Below are 17,733 nucleotides of genomic sequence, written 5' to 3'. Positions count from 1 at the left end.
CAGGGTGATTTTGTTTATTAGGCCATCACCACAACTTAGTACTTCTTTGTCCAGCGTAAAAGTCATTAAAAGGTTTCCAGGATTGTGATTTGAGCTCCGCTACGGCATCTTGCGGGGTTATCATCAATTTTCCAGCCTTCTGTCGTATGCCGATGTTATGTGACTCATGTGCTGGGGAGGCAGGGAATGAAAAGAATGTGACGAGAACTATAAATCCAAGGAGCCTTGAGAGCTCACGGAAGACTAGTTATCAGCTAACCAGAGATGACTGCAGTTACCTTGGGAAATGCACTTGGCCTTTCCACTCTGTAACGCGCAATCTATGACATTTCAAGCGAAATACACCATAGACATACATGTAGCTTCACTTTCAAAAACACATAGCTGTGTCATTAGCCGGGTATACTAACACATGTAAATGCATGAATGACAAGAAAAAGAGGTTTAGTCACTTCGTTAATGTCAGCGGAAGTATACATGTCTAGATTTTTAGAGCTTTGTGTACTCTGAGCGAACAGCTAAGGGTTTAATGTCCTGGAATATATTATGCATGGGTGGACTTACTTCAAAACAGTCGCAAAGTTTTCCCAAACATTTCTCTTTGGCAACATCGTCACTGGTTCCGCTTATATAGGGGCCCCAGCACCCTCCGTGCGAGCTTCCATAATGATAAGAAGACGCCAACATATCCAAAGCGCAACCTATACTGAGTAAGAAACTCCTCCAGAACAGGACTGGGACGTATAACAACTGCCGGAATTTCACTTAACGTAGCAAATTGATTCGGGCTATTTTGCAGCCACACATGCTTGAATTATGGGTATTTACATGGCTGATGCTCCCTCAATTGTCGAGAAGTTGATAGCGCCCGTTATCCTTTCTGCCGTTTTTTTTTCTTTCGGGGGCTTTCTCCCAAGTATACTACATAGTACTTGTTTTGAACTTCAGAAGGCACTTGCTAACTAGGCGAAATCTACCCTATCAAGTTTCTCCATAAATACCTTACAATTGTGGTCTTCGCACAAAGTCTACCAGTGAAGAACTTTCAATTACGGATACCGCTTTACCAGCCATTTCCTGCCATTTCCGTAGGCTTCAGTTTCTATAACTTGGGATGGGTTTCATATGATGAATTTTGACAGTGAAGCCAGGTTCAACTGCACTATATACTAATCTCACGGATGTTAGCTCAGCACTGAAATAAGCAGGGCCGGCATACAAGTTGTTGCTTGCGGTAGTCACTGCTAGCTGCAGAGAATGGGAGCCAACCAAAACACTCGGGAAGCTCAAAAGTGGATTTGAAGACAACAAACTTTTTCTATCCCTACCTAGCACATGAACGTGCAGTCGCAAAACGGAGGCTTGGCCAAACACAGTAATGAATTGCTACAGTGATTTGGAGGCTGGTCTGCGTGGGGTTACACTGGTGGGGTTGGTTACATTGTCTATTGTGTCCCGCTTTTGTATGAAGTATCGGAGGTGACATCGGATCAGATAAGATGCATCAGATTAGATAAAACCCGCCTGATTCGACGACCTCCATCACGAGAAAGATTACTTACCCACAGTGCGACTTGGCATTGCTTTGAATGGCCCGCTGGCAGCCGGAAAGCGGGAGGATTTGTCCCCTTACCGATTCATCTACTACCCCCTACCCTGCTATAATGTAGTACTGAATGTAAGAAGTTTCGACGTTCCGCCAATTGGAACCCAAAGCTGAGCGGGCATCTCCCGACCGACGGGATATGATCATCGCAGTCCATTGCGAGAAGCATAATGTGGAAGCAAAATGTGGAAGCAAAGAGAGTTCACAAGGGGTTATTGGGGCAGCCTGGCCAATATATGGCCAATATATACCAGCTGGCCTTCTTCAAAAATGACGCACGACTTTTGCGTGTTCTTCAGCTCCCCTCAGTCGCAAGATGGCTCTGCTCAGCATTTTCAGCAAGCTCGACACGAGTGTGCTTTTTCAGTGGAAGCTTTTGATCTTGGCAGTGCTTCCGCTTGCTGTAGTCCTCTACCTCACATGGAAGAGGTCGAAATCAGATGGCCTCGACATCAAGTTGTTCTCGCATTTCCCGCAACCCGAAGAGGCTGACCCTAAGAGAGGACATTGGCCATGGATTGAAAAGGCTGCCGCCTTAGGTGACCCCCGTAGATCTTTTGGTAAGTTGTAAAACACAAGATGAGCGACCGCCGTGTTTGGAGAAGGCTAACGTACCTACCTTGCTCAGATGAACTTCTTTACGAACAAGCGGAGAAGCTTGGCTTCCCGCCCGTCCTCCTGGTTGACTGGCGACCAATGCAGCAGTTCATGATCTTGTTCATTCTGAACAATGACGTTGCTGAACAAGTGACCAGGCCCACGAAGCAGTTTAGCACCAGTGTCCCCAAGCACCCTGCCATGCAGGATCTAGCTCCCTTGGTTGGCGCCAGATCTCTTGTTACCACCGACGTAAATGACTCCATCTATCTTTTCTCCTGAGGCAGCATAGCTAATCGTAAGACGTATGATAGGGTGATGAATGGAAGGGATTGCGAAAGAGAATTCTCCCCGGCATGCAACCGCAGCACCTACTTAGTCTCGTGAAGGTTGTTCTGGATAAGACAGAGCTCTTCATTGAGCTGATGGAGCAAAAGGCTGCCTCCGGTGAGGAATTCAACATTGACGAATACACTACAAATCTGGCTTTCGATGTTATTGGTAAGTTCTGGCCAAGATTTGACATAGAATTTGCGTCACACGCTTACCTTGTACGTTCGACGTTTCACAGGCATTGTGACCTTTGACATGGATCTTAATGCTCAAGTTCCGGGCAAGCAGAGCAAGGTGCTTACAACGTATCGGGCATTGTCACATGCCTACATTAAGCGTCAAGAGGGAAAGCACTGGCTTCGAACATACTTCACCGAAAACGAACGAACCATCAGACGTCTCGATAAGGAACTCGACACGATTCTCAAGGAGGAGATAGTCAGGCAGCACAAGGCATTCAAAGCCGGTGATGTCACGGCCTCTCGAAGTGTGGCGGCCTTGAGTTTACATGGCATCGACCAACTGACGCCTGAGATTCTTCAACAGACCAGTGATACTTGCCGAGGTTTCCTGTTTGCCGGCCACGACACAACAAGTATTCTGCTGCAGTGGTGTTTCTATGAGCTCCATAGACGTCCCGCTTCAGCTCTGGCTCTGAAGGAAGAACTTGACGAAGTTTTCGGCTCAGACCCCAACCCGAAATCCGTGATTGATCAACTCTCTGGCCACGAAGCCGGAAAGCTGTTAGCACGCTTGCCTTGTAAGTTTGATTGTTGATTTCGGGATGAAATCTGGGCTAATAAGATGATGTACTTCAGACACCGATGCAATCATCAAAGAGGCCTTGCGCCTGCACCCGCCCGGCACCACCGCCCGCGTGACGCCTAAGGGAGCTAACTACACCTTGACTCTTCCCAATGGCCAGCCCCTTGTAGTCGATGGCCTTTGTCTAAGTCCACGAGCCTATATCATTCAGCGCGACCCCAAGATCTTCGGTGAGACTAGAGACGAGTTTAGACCCGAGCGATGGCTCGGTCCTGAGGCGGCCAATATCCCGGAGAGTGCGTTTAGACCATATGAGAGAGGCCCAAGGCGTTGCACCGGCTCAGAACTCGCAAACTTGGAATCAAAAGTTGTCTTGGCTTGCCTCGCAAGGCGCTTTGAATTTGTCAAGGTGGGCCTGGGCGAGCTGGACCTGGATGAAAAGGGACAGCCCCAGCTTGATGAGAAGGGATACTACAAGACGAAATCCACACTCTTCTCCGTAAGTACTTAGGCTTGATGCTCTAGGGTTTCCATGCTAACTGTTACGGCAGACCGATTTAGTCACCTCCAAGCCTGTCGACGGCATGAAGTTGAAGGTCGAAATTAAGGGCACATCATAGTCATGCGTGCTTGGCACTCGCGCACAATTGTAAACCGCCGTCTCAAACTTCGTACTCAAAGCCGAGGCTCAAATAATGGCACAAATAAAATTTGTGCGTGAAATTATCGACCAGTGTGACAAAACTGGAGTCCTTTTGAGGGGGGGAAGCTTAGCATAACCTTCTGGGGGGGGGGGGGGTGTTGCGTGTACCGCGCGCAAATCGTCACGGTGCATCAGGTATGGGTCCGGCACTTCGTTCAGTGGCTTTACCTAGTCTGGACCGTTGTCCGACATGTGTCAAGGGTCCTGACTAGGGTCTTCCGCTCTCGGCGACGTCTGGAAAAAAGCTGCCTTATGGATCAACGAAAATCTTACGGATAATATAGTATACTGTGTAATCGTGCAATGCGGGGGATTAACCTACCCAACGCGAACGAGGCAAACGGCGAGCGCGGCGACTTCAACTACGGATAGCCATAGTCTCATCCTAATACAGGATGGCCGAGATTGGTTGACTACAAATGTTTGTTTATCCTTTTGACTGTCAGCAGCTACCACAAATCTCGCGCAGCTATTCTTTTTAGTGCTAATTACTATCTTGTAAATAAAGACTGGAATTGTGGACAGGATCCCTGCTTGAAGGGCTCTGGCCGTCTTGTGGAAGCTGCTGGGGTAATAACAGGTTTTCCATGATCCACACATGCAGCCCAGAAAGCCATACGTCCTTGTTCCCGCTTACTAATTTACTTGATGATGTCTTTTTGTTCAAGGAAGTGAGTATTCAGCCCTTAGTCTTTCTATAAGGTAGGTATGGGTGATTGTTTACGCAGGCAATAGTTGATGAAAGTGTCACGAAATGCAGCTGAAAATGGTTTTTCAAGGCGCTCGACGGCACTTCCACGTCCGCAAAGACAACAAGTTGGACAGACGCCCAATGCTCCATGGTTCTTTTACTTTGCCCATCTAATTGATATCTGGACTTTCATTCAGCTGCTGGAACTGCACGTGTCATCACGCCGACCAAGCGGGTTGCCCGACAAGGGCGATTCTTTGTTTAATGCACATCGGCTGCAGTTGGACCCTTATCCCATATTTCATAACAATTTAGCCAGGCTATTAGAGTTCTACTGCTCTAAGCCTATTTACTTTTGTCATGAGCAGTGGACGGCCGATCTTGGGTTAAGAAATCACTGTCAATCAGGTATGGAAACTGGCTACAACTGTATCTGAAAACCATTTCAGCTTGTAAAAGCAGGTAGTTATTTCCTACCATCAGCCACATTCGTCAAGGAACTTCGTCAAATTGGATTTCTGTAACCGCTGCGTTGTTAAATAAAACGTTAACAGATCAGCACGCTCTATTACAGGGATATGCTAGTCGCGATTCATAGATTCAACATACAACCAACATGTATATTATGTGCATATGGTTGTATGTGTGCAATCCTAGATGGGACTTTCTCCTCAAGCTTGAAAACGAAATGGTAAACCTCGTACAACTAACCGGTTGTGCCAAATGGTCACTGGACATCGTCTAGGCGCAAGTACGACAGTGAGGAAAACCACGGTACCGAAAGCTTTCGTAACTTGAACAGTGAAAGCCATTGTAAAGACGGTTAAAGTGAATAAATCAAGACTTGGTGCGACTTTGGTTGCCAATATAACGGGAAATCATATAATGATGGTACAGCTTGTTGGCTTACTGATTCAATCTTCTGCCGATGGTCTGCCCCGTTGTGCTGTGTTTGTGATAGGAGTTTCTGCCACTTCCATAGAGGCTAAACCTCGGCAAAGTAGCTTCCTGTTCAATAAGATTTTGTAGATAGTACTAATAAGTTGAACGTCACCAGTGTGACATTATCTGTCAGTAGGTGCGTGTGAATCCCGTGTCTTTTCGGAGCGTGTTGAAGTCTAAATAAAGACGCGTGTGGGGAGGGCGCTTGAGCGAAGCCAAATGTTTTATCTAACAGACTCAAATGAAAAAAAAAAGGTGATGACTGTATTTCCTAGTTCAGGAGAAACTGCTCTTCCTCCATGTGATGACAGTGGCATCCCTACGTCAGTGGTTGACACTGGTTAGTTGGGTTGCACTACCCTGCAATGTTGGGCCCCAGCCAAATTAATAACATAAGCACATTGACCGAGAGCGAGCAAGACTTTGTCCAATCTGGAATAACCTATGGCTAAGCTTAGTTCAATATTGGAATTGATTAAGGAGATCGCCTCGAAACATGTTACTATTAGCAGAACGCTTTTCTTCGATTATTCTTGGTCTCATTCTCGTAACACTTAATCTTGTCAGGTACACCCTTGACTTTCAGTTAATTAATCTTCCTGTTCCTCTTTGTTTGTCTGGCTTGGAGGGTAGTTCCTCGGCCCAAAAGGACAGACGGGGAAGAAAAGAAATCTTTGTTTCTGGCTTTGGACATTCAGTCACCCACTCAACTGGAGTTATGACGTTGTTCAAACCCAGCCGCGTTATAAGAACATACATCACACAGGTTCACAAAGATGTGGCTAATTCGCACTTGTTTAAATACAAACGTAAAAAATCAAGAAAGTTTGGCAAAAGTTCCATGGTGCTTGCACAAGCCCCTCGCAACCTTGTAGAACAATCGAGATTCTTGAATTAGTCTCAGAGGATGTTTATGGCAGACCGCAAGAAACCAGCCGTCAAATCTGCCATCCAAAAATAGCTGAAAGTTGACGCGCGCCTCATCTGACTTTTAAATGATAAACCAATCAGTCCCCCTATTTATACGAGACGGAAGCTCCGGCTCGAGCTTTCAGCTAAGCTTTTCGTTCGAACTCATGCCTCCATGCTTTGGTGCGCAATGGCTCCAACTCTATGACGCACGACTCAGTCGCTGACATGTCGGACAGGCGTATCCCAGCGTTTGAATCTCGCAAAGCGGGAACTTGACCAACAGTAATTTCCGATTGTAAGGCAATCACCATTTTATACTTTCTGGTATATTGCCCCCCACATTAAGTAGCGGTGGTTCAAATTCTATGAGGCAGAGGCATCGAGCCATGCAGTGTGCGCCTCAACCATTCAACTGGGTATCCTGGAGCCGCACTGCCGCGTGTCCGCCCCCGTTGATCCACATCTTGCCTTCCCGTCCAATCTCTCTTGGCACATGCGATGATTACGATGGGCTGAGAGGAAGTAAACTTGAAAATGGCCTAAGGGCGGCAGGTATTGCAGGAAAGGAGCTGGCCCGCAAGCGGGTGCCGTTCATTTGCTTGCGCGAGGGTATACCCTCTGCTACGAGTCCCATCTCATGGCGTATTAGAAGATGCGCACATCCCGCTCCCATCCCGAACGCTCCTCTTAGGATCAAGCGTTCTCAACGCCTATCAGTCTCTCGCTTTTCATAATAACCAGACCGCCTCAATATATTGAGCCACCACATTCTTTACAAACATTCTTAATAATGCTGTTTCGATCGCTTGGCCTGGTCTCGTTGGCCGCCGTGGCCGCCGCTACCGCTTCTTGTGACGATGAGGACGTATCTCCGGCTCCTCGATATGTCATGTACTACGATCAGTATGAGATTTACATACAAGGACTTGAATCACTCATTGCAGTTGCTTACAGTTACTTCACAGATACCACACGACGGGAATTCCCGACAAGTCGATCACCTCTGGCATTACCCACGTAATCACCGCTTTCGCCAACTCTTCTCTCTTTGCATCCGAGCCCGCTGGCGAATACAAGCCGTTCAAGGCCTTGGAGGAGATTCGACCTCTTTTTGATGATGGCGTCAAGGTGTGCATGGCAATCGGTGGATGGGGAGATACCGATGGATTCGGCCTCGGTGCCGCTACCAACGAGGCCCGCAACAAGTTCGCCAAGAATGTTGCGGATACTGCCGTGAAGCTTGGATACGACTGCGTTGGTGAGTTGTAACAGACTATGATGTGATTCTCATTACATCGAACGTGAAGACTAATCTGTTTTGTAACATCAGATGTTGATTGGGAGTACCCTGGTGGCAACGGTGCCGACTACAAGCAAAAGCCCAACGGAAACAAGACTTCCGAGATCAACACCTTCCCTCTGCTCTTGTCTGCCATCAAGACTCAGTTGAAGCACCACAAGATGGAGCTTTCCGTCACCGCCCCTGGACTTAAGCGCGACATGATTGCTTTCACCAAGCACCATGTTCCCAAGATCAACAAGGCCGTTGACCACTTCACTGTAAGTGACAGTATCCAAGCAAAAAAACCGAATAACCATTAATGGCGTCCGACCAGGTCATGACCTACGATTTGATGAACCGCCGTGACAACCTTACTCTTCACCACACCGATGTAAAGGGATCGCTCGAGTCCATTGACACTTACATCGCGCTTGGTGTCGAGCCTGCCAAGATCAACCTCGGTTTCGCTCTGTACGCCAAGTGGTTCACCACTGCTCCGGGTCAGCAGTGCACGTCCCCTATCGGATGCCCCACCGTTCTCCTCGAAGCTGCCGACGGAACTGACACGGGCAACTCTGGCGCCGTGACCTTCGAGACCGCCAACTTCCAAGATGCTCCCACCAACCTGACCACCTCCACCGACGACTCCTGCGGTGCCGGCACTTTCCACAAGTGCCCTACCGGTAGCTGCTGCAGCCAGTACGGCTTCTGGTAAGTTGAACAATCTTTCAAGCATGTATCGTCCCTTTGCTAACCTCAGTCTAGTGGCACCACTGCTGCTCACTGCGGTAACGGCTGCCAGTCCGACTACGGTGTCTGCAACGGTACTTCGACTCTCAAGTCCTTCAAGAAGGCCATTGCCAACGGCCAGACTGATGAGGAGAGAGGTGGCCAGTGGTACTGGGACCCTGCTGGTCCCTTCTTCTGGACCTGGGACACCCCCGCCCTCGTTACCCGCAAGTTCAACGACATTGTCAAGGCTCGCGGCATTGGTGGTGTTGCTGCCTGGAGCTTGGGCGAGGACTCTTACGATTTCAGCCTTCTGAAGGCCATCCAGGCCGGTGTTAAGGCGTGGCCCAAGCAGGAGTAAGAAGTGCTTGCAGTGAACGGAAGTTAAGGAGGTTAACAGTTACTCAAAGACCGTCTTACAGTCTAAGATAATCCATTCAATTTGATTTGTACCTCTGAAAGTCAAATGCAAATAGCCCTTCAACACATTTAACTGAAGATTCGACGTGAAATGATGAGATAAAATCATTTTTTGTAATGGAGGAGTTTAGTGCTACACTATTGTGCTAATGTCTCCTAGAGAACTCTCTACAACTATTGGAAAATTACGTAAGTGACTGTGTGCGAACAGGCATAATGACCCTTGCCTGTTCTATGACATTCATCTGGTAAGTGAGTTACACTAAAACATATGGCGACTGAAGTAGTAATACTATGTCTTGAACTATTAAGTCCGTAAATATAACTAGTTACACATGCTCTCCACATTAAGTATAACCCCGTCGGCTCACCGCTCCATATCCCACCTACATTCCAAACCAGTTTGCCAATTTCGTCTAGTTAGACGCAGGCAGCGCCTTGGTGCAGTCTGTGAGCTCATTGATGTTATCAACGCCCAAGAGACTAAGACGGAGATATTCCCGAGCAAATGCCTAGATAGTATTAGAAACTGACTGAACGATGTGATTCAGGCGTGAAACTTACCGCGTTCCAACCAAGTTGGTTTTCGGCGAAAACCTTGAAAGCAGGCGCGGTAGCGGCATCCTTGGAGAGAGCAATATCACTGTTGAAGGTGAAAACCTCAGATGGTGCTCCGCTCAAGGTCTGCGAGTAGAAGAGGGTATCCCAGACACCCGGAGTGGAATCCTGAGGGGCGTTCGCACGGGACTGGTCCACGAAACGTTGCTTGGAGGTGGAGTGGGCTCCGACAAGGGCCGCAAGACCGGGGGGAGAAATGGTCTTGTTGACGAACAAACCGATGAGCTTCTCAGCCGGGTCGTTGACATCGGGCAGCAGTCCGTCGGGTGCAGCCACAGAAGAATCCTTGCGGCCGACAAGGGTCTTGATTCTGGGACCCTTGGGGCACATTACGGTTCCGGTGTTGGCAGCGAACTGGATCAGATCGGCCATGCCAACCCCGTTGCCCTTGTACTTCTCGAACCAAACCTTCATCTGGCCAACAATCTCTTCCAGTCCATTGTTGGCGGGTCTCTCGATCTCCTCGGCTGCGAGGACGATGGAGCCGTCGGCACCTCCAAGGGGCCCAGTGGCCTTGCTCCAGCCGGCGGCGTCGTGAAAGCCGAGACGGATCGCTGCGCGAGCAGGGTCGGTGCAGCCGTTTTCATCACGGAACATGGCGGCCAGCTCGTCGCCGACATGCTTCCAGACGCAGCACTTGTCATCAGAGCACTCCTTGCTGCCAAGTGCGGGGACATTGTCGCCGTACTTATCATCCGAAAGGGCAGAGGCAGTAGTGGTAAGGATGTTCTTGATATCCTTTCCTACAGGGGAAAGAGACGAGTCCCCAAGGTTCGCGAGGTCACCGAGGGGCTCGTTGCTGACAGACTCAGCACGGGAGTGGAGTTGGCTCAGAAAGTCTACATTGGACCAGCCGGGGTAGGCAGAAGAAGTGGCTGCGAACGCGGCCAGAAGCAATGTTGCGCGATACATGGTGGAATATTGGGGCGTGAAGAGCGAAAGTGGCCGAGGTTTGAAACGAAGGTAAGAGTCTTGATTCAGCGAGTGACTTGTTGCAGTGAATGAAGAAACAGTCGATGGTAGGGGCAAAAGTCCATGATAAATATTCTCATCCCAGCTCACAGATGGCAAGAGTTCTGTTTGATGCATCACGCTCATCTTCCCTCGCCACGTTGGGCTCGGTCCCGATAAGGGGAATGCGGCACCTTGGTCTGTAAGACAATATGCAGCACGGCCATGGTGATCCGGTCTGTGAACAAACCAGCCACGAGCTGCAGGTTACAACAACACTGACCATCGGCATAAAAAAAAAATCCTCCAAGCTTATGTGTCAAGTCCATGTCGTTGTCGGATAGTATCTGACATCCGAATGTCATCCTGTGTGGCGTTGGCGGCGCCCTGCGGTCGGCGAGTGCTGCCGCCTTTCAAACTCGCGTCCAGGAGTCCTCCTGCAAGGCCCGGCACCTTGCAGAAGTCGCCTCAAACCTTGCCAAAGCCAGCCCTCCCAGCCGAAATCTGTCCCGACTCAATGGCAAAGTTGATCGAGTTGTTCAGAGCGCGATGCAGGGGTTCAGACGTTGGCAGATGGCCTGCCATCTCAAATTAGTACCCTTTCAACCATTTCGGTTTTCTGCGAGTGATAATGCATGCATGGCAGATTCAGGTAGGCAAATGTGTTTCCTTCGGGCCAAGGAATGAGGTAAGCGGGCAAGTCTTTAAGGCTTTGTCCAACTGAAAGTGATTGTCATGTGATGATCTGCGAGTTCAGGGGCAAAAGCTTTAGTGACAAGTAGGTATCACCAAACAATTAAGAGGCTGGATTTTTCAAATGCCGGGATACACTGCTTCGGCGATTGGTCCCATGATGATGATATGCATTGTGCATCGCAACTGTGCCTTCGGTTCCTCCCATAAGACGACATTGACCTTGAAATCATCCCGTAGAGCAGACGCTTCAGCAACTTCGGAGACGCTGGTCAGCTACACGACCAAAATATCTTGCTCGAAACCGCGCAATCTTTTTCTACTGCCTTTCTCTAGGCTGACGTGGACTGTCGGACGTGCATCAACATCTCGGACCTCCGGTCTTACCCGCAACATGAATCATACGCGGCCACCCAACCACCATTTCAGGTTTGAAAACGACGAATCATGATTGGAAGAAAAAGCGTCGTAGCAGACGTAGAAGAAAAGTCCACCGGCGGGAACTAATGCATAGATCGGCCTTCGCAATGATGTTGGCTGTTGCACCACAAATCCAGCCTGCCGGGATGCCGAGAAAAAGGCAACATAGCGGCGGCAACGTAACCGGAGAGGGTATAACCACGACGCCAGTCATCAAGTTCTGGAAAATGCCAGTCTGCCTTGGATCTAGCGCCACAAAAGCCCCAGAGAGATCCACTGCCTTCGTTTCCGTCGACGACGACAGAGCTTCTCCGTGAACGGCAAGGGGATTGACACGGAGTCATGGCTTTGTGTACATCCAATGAATTGAAATGGCTTTGAAAGCTGTTCTGGTTAGAGATGCCTAAGCACCTCGCATACTAGCTGACAATTACGACTACCAAAGCGAGTCGAAGAAAGGCTAGCCATGTAGACGTAAATAAGAAGGATGTGCGGCCGCCATGCCTTGAATGACTAATCGCCTCAGGTCACGAATATACTAGGGCCTGTGGAGCTCTTCATGGAAAGACTGTACGGATAACCGTAGATATTCTTAGTTACTTTGGCAAGGTTCACGAGCATTGTTTAGTATAATAAGAAGGGCCTTCATCGCAGTATTATACAGCTACTTTGCTCTGACTACTAGACTAACAACGCTTCAACGAACATAATGCAGTATTGCCATGAGTTGTCCACAGGTAATTAACGGTATATTTCGCCCTTTAGAGGAGTATTAGTAACTGTTGGAATAGCCGGAACTCCAAAACTCCGGGTTGAAGTGGCTCCGTCGCCGGCTGTCCACGTCACGCCAGCCAGCGCTTCTGCTGACAGTTCTACTTCGTCAGACACAAGAACCAATATTGGTCTTCTCTCTTCAGAAGGACATAACACTTTATGGGGACCTCTATGATCCCAAAAGTTACAGATCTAAACTGATACTGTACGTGTGTAAACTGCCTAGCCTGGTGTCTATGAGTTTATTGCATTATCATTTACGGGCTTCTATTGAGAATTCCCGTAGGCAAAGTGCCGAGCGTAGCTGTTAACATTCTTGGGCCAAAATCAATCCTGAAGCGTCCAAGATAGTAAAGAAGATTTATCATGCTACATACTTCGCTGAAGTGTGAGAGACATTAGCGGCAAAGACCTGAAGATGAAGGAAGAGTCTCTTTGCGGAATTACCAGAGTATGGGGTTAACGGGAATGATTCTGTAGTCAATGTCAAGTTTTGTCATGACTGTTTGGAAACAGGACAGGGCGATGACTGGATGAGTTCACCACTTAAAGATTTCTGAAGGTAATATCGGCCGCCCAAAACAACAGCTGCCTTAGTGCGATCCAGTGCCAAGTATAAGAAGGTAGCAAACCAGGCTTCCACGGCTTGATTATTTTTTGTGTGATTGTTGGTTGAGGCACCCAATCAGCGGTGGAGCGTGAACATGGGAATCGACAAGGGGGTTATCAGCGTTTTGGAACACCTTATGATTGTGCTCCAACTCCACATGTTCATGCGTTCATCGAGTAGAAACCTGCAGGGGTCACATGGGGTAGTTGTAGAATGGGATGCCGTATTTAAGGGGCTAAAGCCTTTGGTATTGTGTTCAATGTTTAGAAGAAGTTCTGGGAGAAATGGGTAGTTATCTCCCAACTGGCTGCTCGTCACGTGGGCAGCCAACAACAGGCAGTCTTGCGGGCCACGGAACCATTTCAATCCGCAACTTCGGTTGTTGCAACAAAAAACAATGCCCCACTAAACCTTTCATGCGAACTCTGTCATCTTTTGCTTGTGAAAAGCTCTCACATAGACTTTGTTGGCACTTCTGCATTGATTGGATGAGTGAGGACTTGAAATGTCTTTGAGACGATTTCGCGATGTAGTGGATCTGACGGGCTTGGATCACCCTTCAAAACGGCAGAAAACCTCTCGCGATGTTGCAGACAGCACGGTTCAAACGCAGCCTGACCCGCCATTTGCTTACCGCAGCGAATATACTATTGCCTGGATCTGCGCGCTATACATTGAGATGGCGGCAGCCGAAGCTATGCTGGACGAAAAACACGAAACTCTGCCCAATGACGTCGATGATAACAACACCTACATTCTGGGAAGCATTGAACAATACTACGTTGTCATTACATGCTTGCCAGAGGGATATTATGGAACGATCAATGCAGCCAGCGTCTTGTCAAACTTGAAACGATCATTTCCTCTTATACGCGCAGGTTTGATGGTCGGAATTGGGGGTGGAGTTCCGAGCAAAATCGATGTACGCCTAGGCGATGTCATCGTTGGGACAAGAGTGATGCAATATGATTTAGGGAAGATCATCGGAGACGGAGAGATTCGCCGCACAGCAATTCCAAGGATTCCACACCAACTACTCTGCACAGCAGTGTCCGCCTTGCGAACAAAACACGAGCGAGAGGGGACCTCAATTACATCCATCCTGGAAGAGAGATTCAAACAAAACTCCGATTAAAATCGCCCAAACTTATTAGACGAGCTTTTCCTTTCGACATACAATCATCAATCTTCAACATCTAGCTGTCAAAGCTGCGATATTTCAAAGCTGGTTCCTAGAAGTAAACGGAATGGCCCCCTGATCCATTACGGCGCAGTAGCTTCAGGAAACCAAGTCATGAGAAGTGCCTCACAGCGAGATGCCATCGCCTGAGAGCTGGACGTCATTTGTTTCGAGATGGAGGCTGCCGGGTTGATGGATATCATCCCCTGCCTTCCGATTCGAGGCATTTGCGACTATGCGGATGCCCACAAGAACAAGTCGTGGCAGAAATATGCTGCCGCTACAGCGGCTGCATACGCAAGGGAATTTCTATCGGTTCTTCCTTTGAGTGACATACGTATCAGACCTTCCTGCATGACTGCTCCCTGTAAGAAGGCATTATTGTCTTTAGGGGTTCATATTGGCTAACAATATGCACAGGCTTACAAGCTTCCGATAGTCGCCAACAGCGAGTGCTCCAGGCTCTTCACCTCGACCGAAAAGATTTCCGCCAAGCTGCCATAAAAGCTGCCCATTCCAAGACATGCCGGTGGTTTATTAAACACTCTGCATATCAAGTGTGGCTTGACCCCGAAAAGCTGGCGGAACACCACGGTTTCTTATGGAAACGTGGCAAGCCCGGGGCAGGGAAGTCAACACTAATGAAATTCGCATATTCGAACATGCGCAATGTCCGTCAGACCTTAGGATTTACTGCTTCTTTTTTCTTCAATGCTCGTGGAGAATATCTAGAAAAGTCTATCGAAGGGATGTACCGGTCTTTAACATTACAATTGCTCAAAGGTTATCCTCGGCTCCAGTCAGTGTTAAATAATCAGGATTTCAACACTGAGAGCCCTGACGAATGTCCTTCCCTGGATATACTTAAGAACATCTTTCATGACGCGGTTTCCTCTCTCGGCCACGATCACTTCACTTGTTTTATTGACGCTCTTGATGAGTGCGATGAACAACAGGTGATGGACATGGTGCAATACTTCGAAGATCTTGCAGAGCATTCGGCAGACAACAACATTTCATTTCGAGTTTGCTTCTCTAGTCGGCACTACCCCTATATTTTTGTGCGGCGTGGAATCGAATTTACCTTGGAGAACCAACCGGATCATGCACAAGACTTAGCAACATATGTTGAAAGCCGCTTGCGGGTTCAAGACCCTATAGTCAGTAATGAGTTGCGATCCAAGCTTCTAGAGAAGGCGTCCGGAGTGTTCCTCTGGGTCATATTGGTCGTCGACATTCTCAACAATGAACATGCTAGAGGTGGCATGGCTCTGAGAAGGAGACTCGACGAGATCCCAAGTGGTCTTCACGAACTGTTCAGTGATATGCTGAGGCGTGACAGCATAAACAGGGAAAGCCTGCTAATTTGTGTACTACTGATTCTCTGTGCTAGACGTCCCTTGCGACCAGATGAGTTCAGTCATGCGCTTTGGTCTGGTCTTTTGATGCAAGACTTGGCCGATTCCGAGCCTCCAAATCTCACTGAAACAGGTGCGGAGCTCAGCGCTGAGAGATATGTCATTGGCTCTTCCAAGGGTCTGGCGGAGGTTACCAAGACAAAGAATCCTAGGGTACAATTCATTCACGAGTCTGTTAGCGATTTCCTACTCAAATCTGGAGGCCTTCACCAATTATGGCCCGATTTGGGATTTGAATGGAGGATCCAAAGCCACGAGAAACTCAAACAATGTTGCCAGGTGTATATGAATCACGACTCGGTTCATTTAGGTACCAAAGCCATATTGTTAAGGGATTCTGCTAGTTCGCCATCCAATATCTCCTCAAAGTATCCGTTTTTGGAGTATGCCAGTCAGTCTGTTCTTTATCACGCTGAGCTTGCAGCGGAAGGGATCCCCCAAGACGGCTTTCTATCGCGATTCAATACTCGAGAATGGATCAGTACCGTCAACTACTTTGAAAAGTATCGACTACGTCGCTTTACGGCCGATGCTAGCCTTATTTACATTTTGGCTGAAAAGGACTGTCCGAACTTGATACACACAGTATTAAGTGAACATCCAACAGCTGGAATTACGGTAAAGGGTGAGAGATTCTGTTATCCAATTTTTACTGCTTTGGCACACCGTAACAAAGCCTCTGTTGCTGCTCTTTTACACTCGCCTTCGACAATCGTGGAAGGAACAAATGTTACACAGGGATTATTTCGGATAGAAGATTTTAAAGATTTCAAGAGACGAACGCCGCTTACTTGGGCTGTTCAAGAAGGCCGCGTAGGCTTACTGAGTATTTTACTCAAGATAGGGGCCATTATCGACGAGAGAGACGGTGAAGGCTGCTCAGCTCTCAAAAGAGCTTTCGAATGTAACAAAGCAGCGACTGTAAAATATCTTATCAACAACAATGCGGACGTTGATATTGGCGGCCTTAGCGGACCTACTGCACTCCATAAAGCCTCAAAGATGGGGTCCGAGACGGCTGTGAGGCTTCTTATTGAGAACGGGGCGAAAATTAACGCTCGAAACTCTAACGGGTCTACTGCACTTCATGAAGCCTCAGTTAGAAAGTCTGAGGCGATTGCAAGGCTTCTCATTGAGAACGGGGCGAAACTTAACGCCCGAGACTATAAAGGACACACTGCACTCCATTCAGCCTCAGAGGGAGGGTTTGAGACGACTACTAGGCTTCTTGTTGAAAACGGGGTGGTAGTTAATGCTCGGGACTCTAACGGAGCTACTGCACTCCATCTGGCCTCAAAAGGAGGATTTGAGGCGATTGCTAGGCTTCTTATTGAAAAAGGGGCGGAAGTTAATGCTCGGGACTCTAATGGAGCTGCTGCACTCCATCTGGCCTCAAAAGGAGGATTTGAGGCGATTGTGAGGCTTCTCATTGAGAATGGTGCGGATATTAATATCCAGGACTCTAATGGAGCTGCTGCACTCCATTCGGCCTTAGAGGGAAAATTTGATACGATTGCTGAGGTTCTTGTTGGATTTAATGATTGGGACTCTGATGGAGCTACTACACTCGACAAAGCCTCAAAGGACAAGTTTCTGGAAGTTGTGAGGGTGCTTACTGAGAACGGGGCGGAATGGTCTATCGATCTCCAGTAACGCATGAACAACCCCACCTAGTATGGCAGATTTACCTGGCTAAAGACAACTTTGTAGTTATGAAGCTGCACAGGAACTTTGTCAGTCTATCTAGGGATCTGTATTTCATGAGGCGCTTTTTGTATTTAGGTTTACTCCTTTTTGAAGGATAGCCGATAGCAAGCGGTTTAACCTGCATATTCCACTCATCTCAGTCAATACCTCAATTACTTGTATTAGAGACAGCCAACCTAAGCTACTTATGCACTTATACTTTAATCCATCATATTATCATTTTCTCAACTTCGAAGTTTGAGTTGTATGGTGTGGTACGCGACTCGAGGGATATTTGATAAGAACAGTAAAAGACGCAATCACATGACGCAACACGTTCTCCATTCGTTTCTAAGATCATAGAGGACTCAGCTCTCATCTCGTAATGTAAGTACTGAGTAAA

The 17,733-nt window shown here is 48.1% G+C and overlaps 5 protein-coding genes across 5 annotated transcripts; 4 read left to right on the top strand and 1 right to left on the bottom strand.

Annotated features, from left to right (window-relative positions):
• Positions 1-1,922: 1,922 nt before the first annotated feature.
• On the top strand, positions 1,923-3,921 carry CTRU02_206211 (cytochrome p450; the record flags this gene model as incomplete). Its single annotated transcript, XM_036728612.1, has 6 exons — positions 1,923-2,166; positions 2,235-2,455; positions 2,518-2,704; positions 2,775-3,296; positions 3,355-3,800; positions 3,853-3,921. The coding sequence occupies 6 exons, from the start codon at positions 1,923-1,925 to the stop codon at positions 3,919-3,921; spliced, it is 1,689 nt and encodes a 562-aa protein (XP_036579501.1).
• A 3,418-nt stretch (positions 3,922-7,339) lies between these two features.
• On the top strand, positions 7,340-8,921 carry CTRU02_206210 (glycosyl family protein; the record flags this gene model as incomplete). Its single annotated transcript, XM_036728613.1, has 5 exons — positions 7,340-7,452; positions 7,515-7,807; positions 7,880-8,109; positions 8,166-8,542; positions 8,597-8,921. 5 exons carry the CDS (start codon positions 7,340-7,342, stop codon positions 8,919-8,921), a joined length of 1,338 nt encoding a protein of 445 aa, XP_036579502.1.
• A 475-nt stretch (positions 8,922-9,396) lies between these two features.
• Positions 9,397-10,510, bottom strand: CTRU02_206209 (ligninase h2 precursor; the record flags this gene model as incomplete). Its single annotated transcript, XM_036728614.1, has 2 exons — positions 9,397-9,492; positions 9,545-10,510. The coding sequence occupies 2 exons, from the start codon at positions 10,508-10,510 to the stop codon at positions 9,397-9,399; spliced, it is 1,062 nt and encodes a 353-aa protein (XP_036579503.1).
• A 3,215-nt stretch (positions 10,511-13,725) lies between these two features.
• Positions 13,726-14,181, top strand: CTRU02_206208 (nacht and ankyrin domain protein; the record flags this gene model as incomplete). The annotated part of the gene is made up of 1 exon (XM_036728615.2): positions 13,726-14,181. One exon carries the CDS (start codon positions 13,726-13,728, stop codon positions 14,179-14,181), a length of 456 nt encoding a protein of 151 aa, XP_036579504.2.
• A 219-nt stretch (positions 14,182-14,400) lies between these two features.
• Positions 14,401-17,297, top strand: CTRU02_206207 (uncharacterized protein; the record flags this gene model as incomplete). Its single annotated transcript, XM_036728616.1, has 2 exons — positions 14,401-14,593; positions 14,647-17,297. 2 exons carry the CDS (start codon positions 14,401-14,403, stop codon positions 17,295-17,297), a joined length of 2,844 nt encoding a protein of 947 aa, XP_036579505.1.
• Positions 17,298-17,733: the final 436 nt, after the last annotated feature.

Source organism: Colletotrichum truncatum (assembly GCF_014235925.2).
Source record: "Colletotrichum truncatum strain CMES1059 chromosome Unknown Contig_0003, whole genome shotgun sequence".
Lineage (NCBI taxonomy): Eukaryota > Fungi > Ascomycota > Sordariomycetes > Glomerellales > Glomerellaceae > Colletotrichum > Colletotrichum truncatum.
This window is presented reverse-complemented; position numbering and strand designations above follow the sequence as displayed.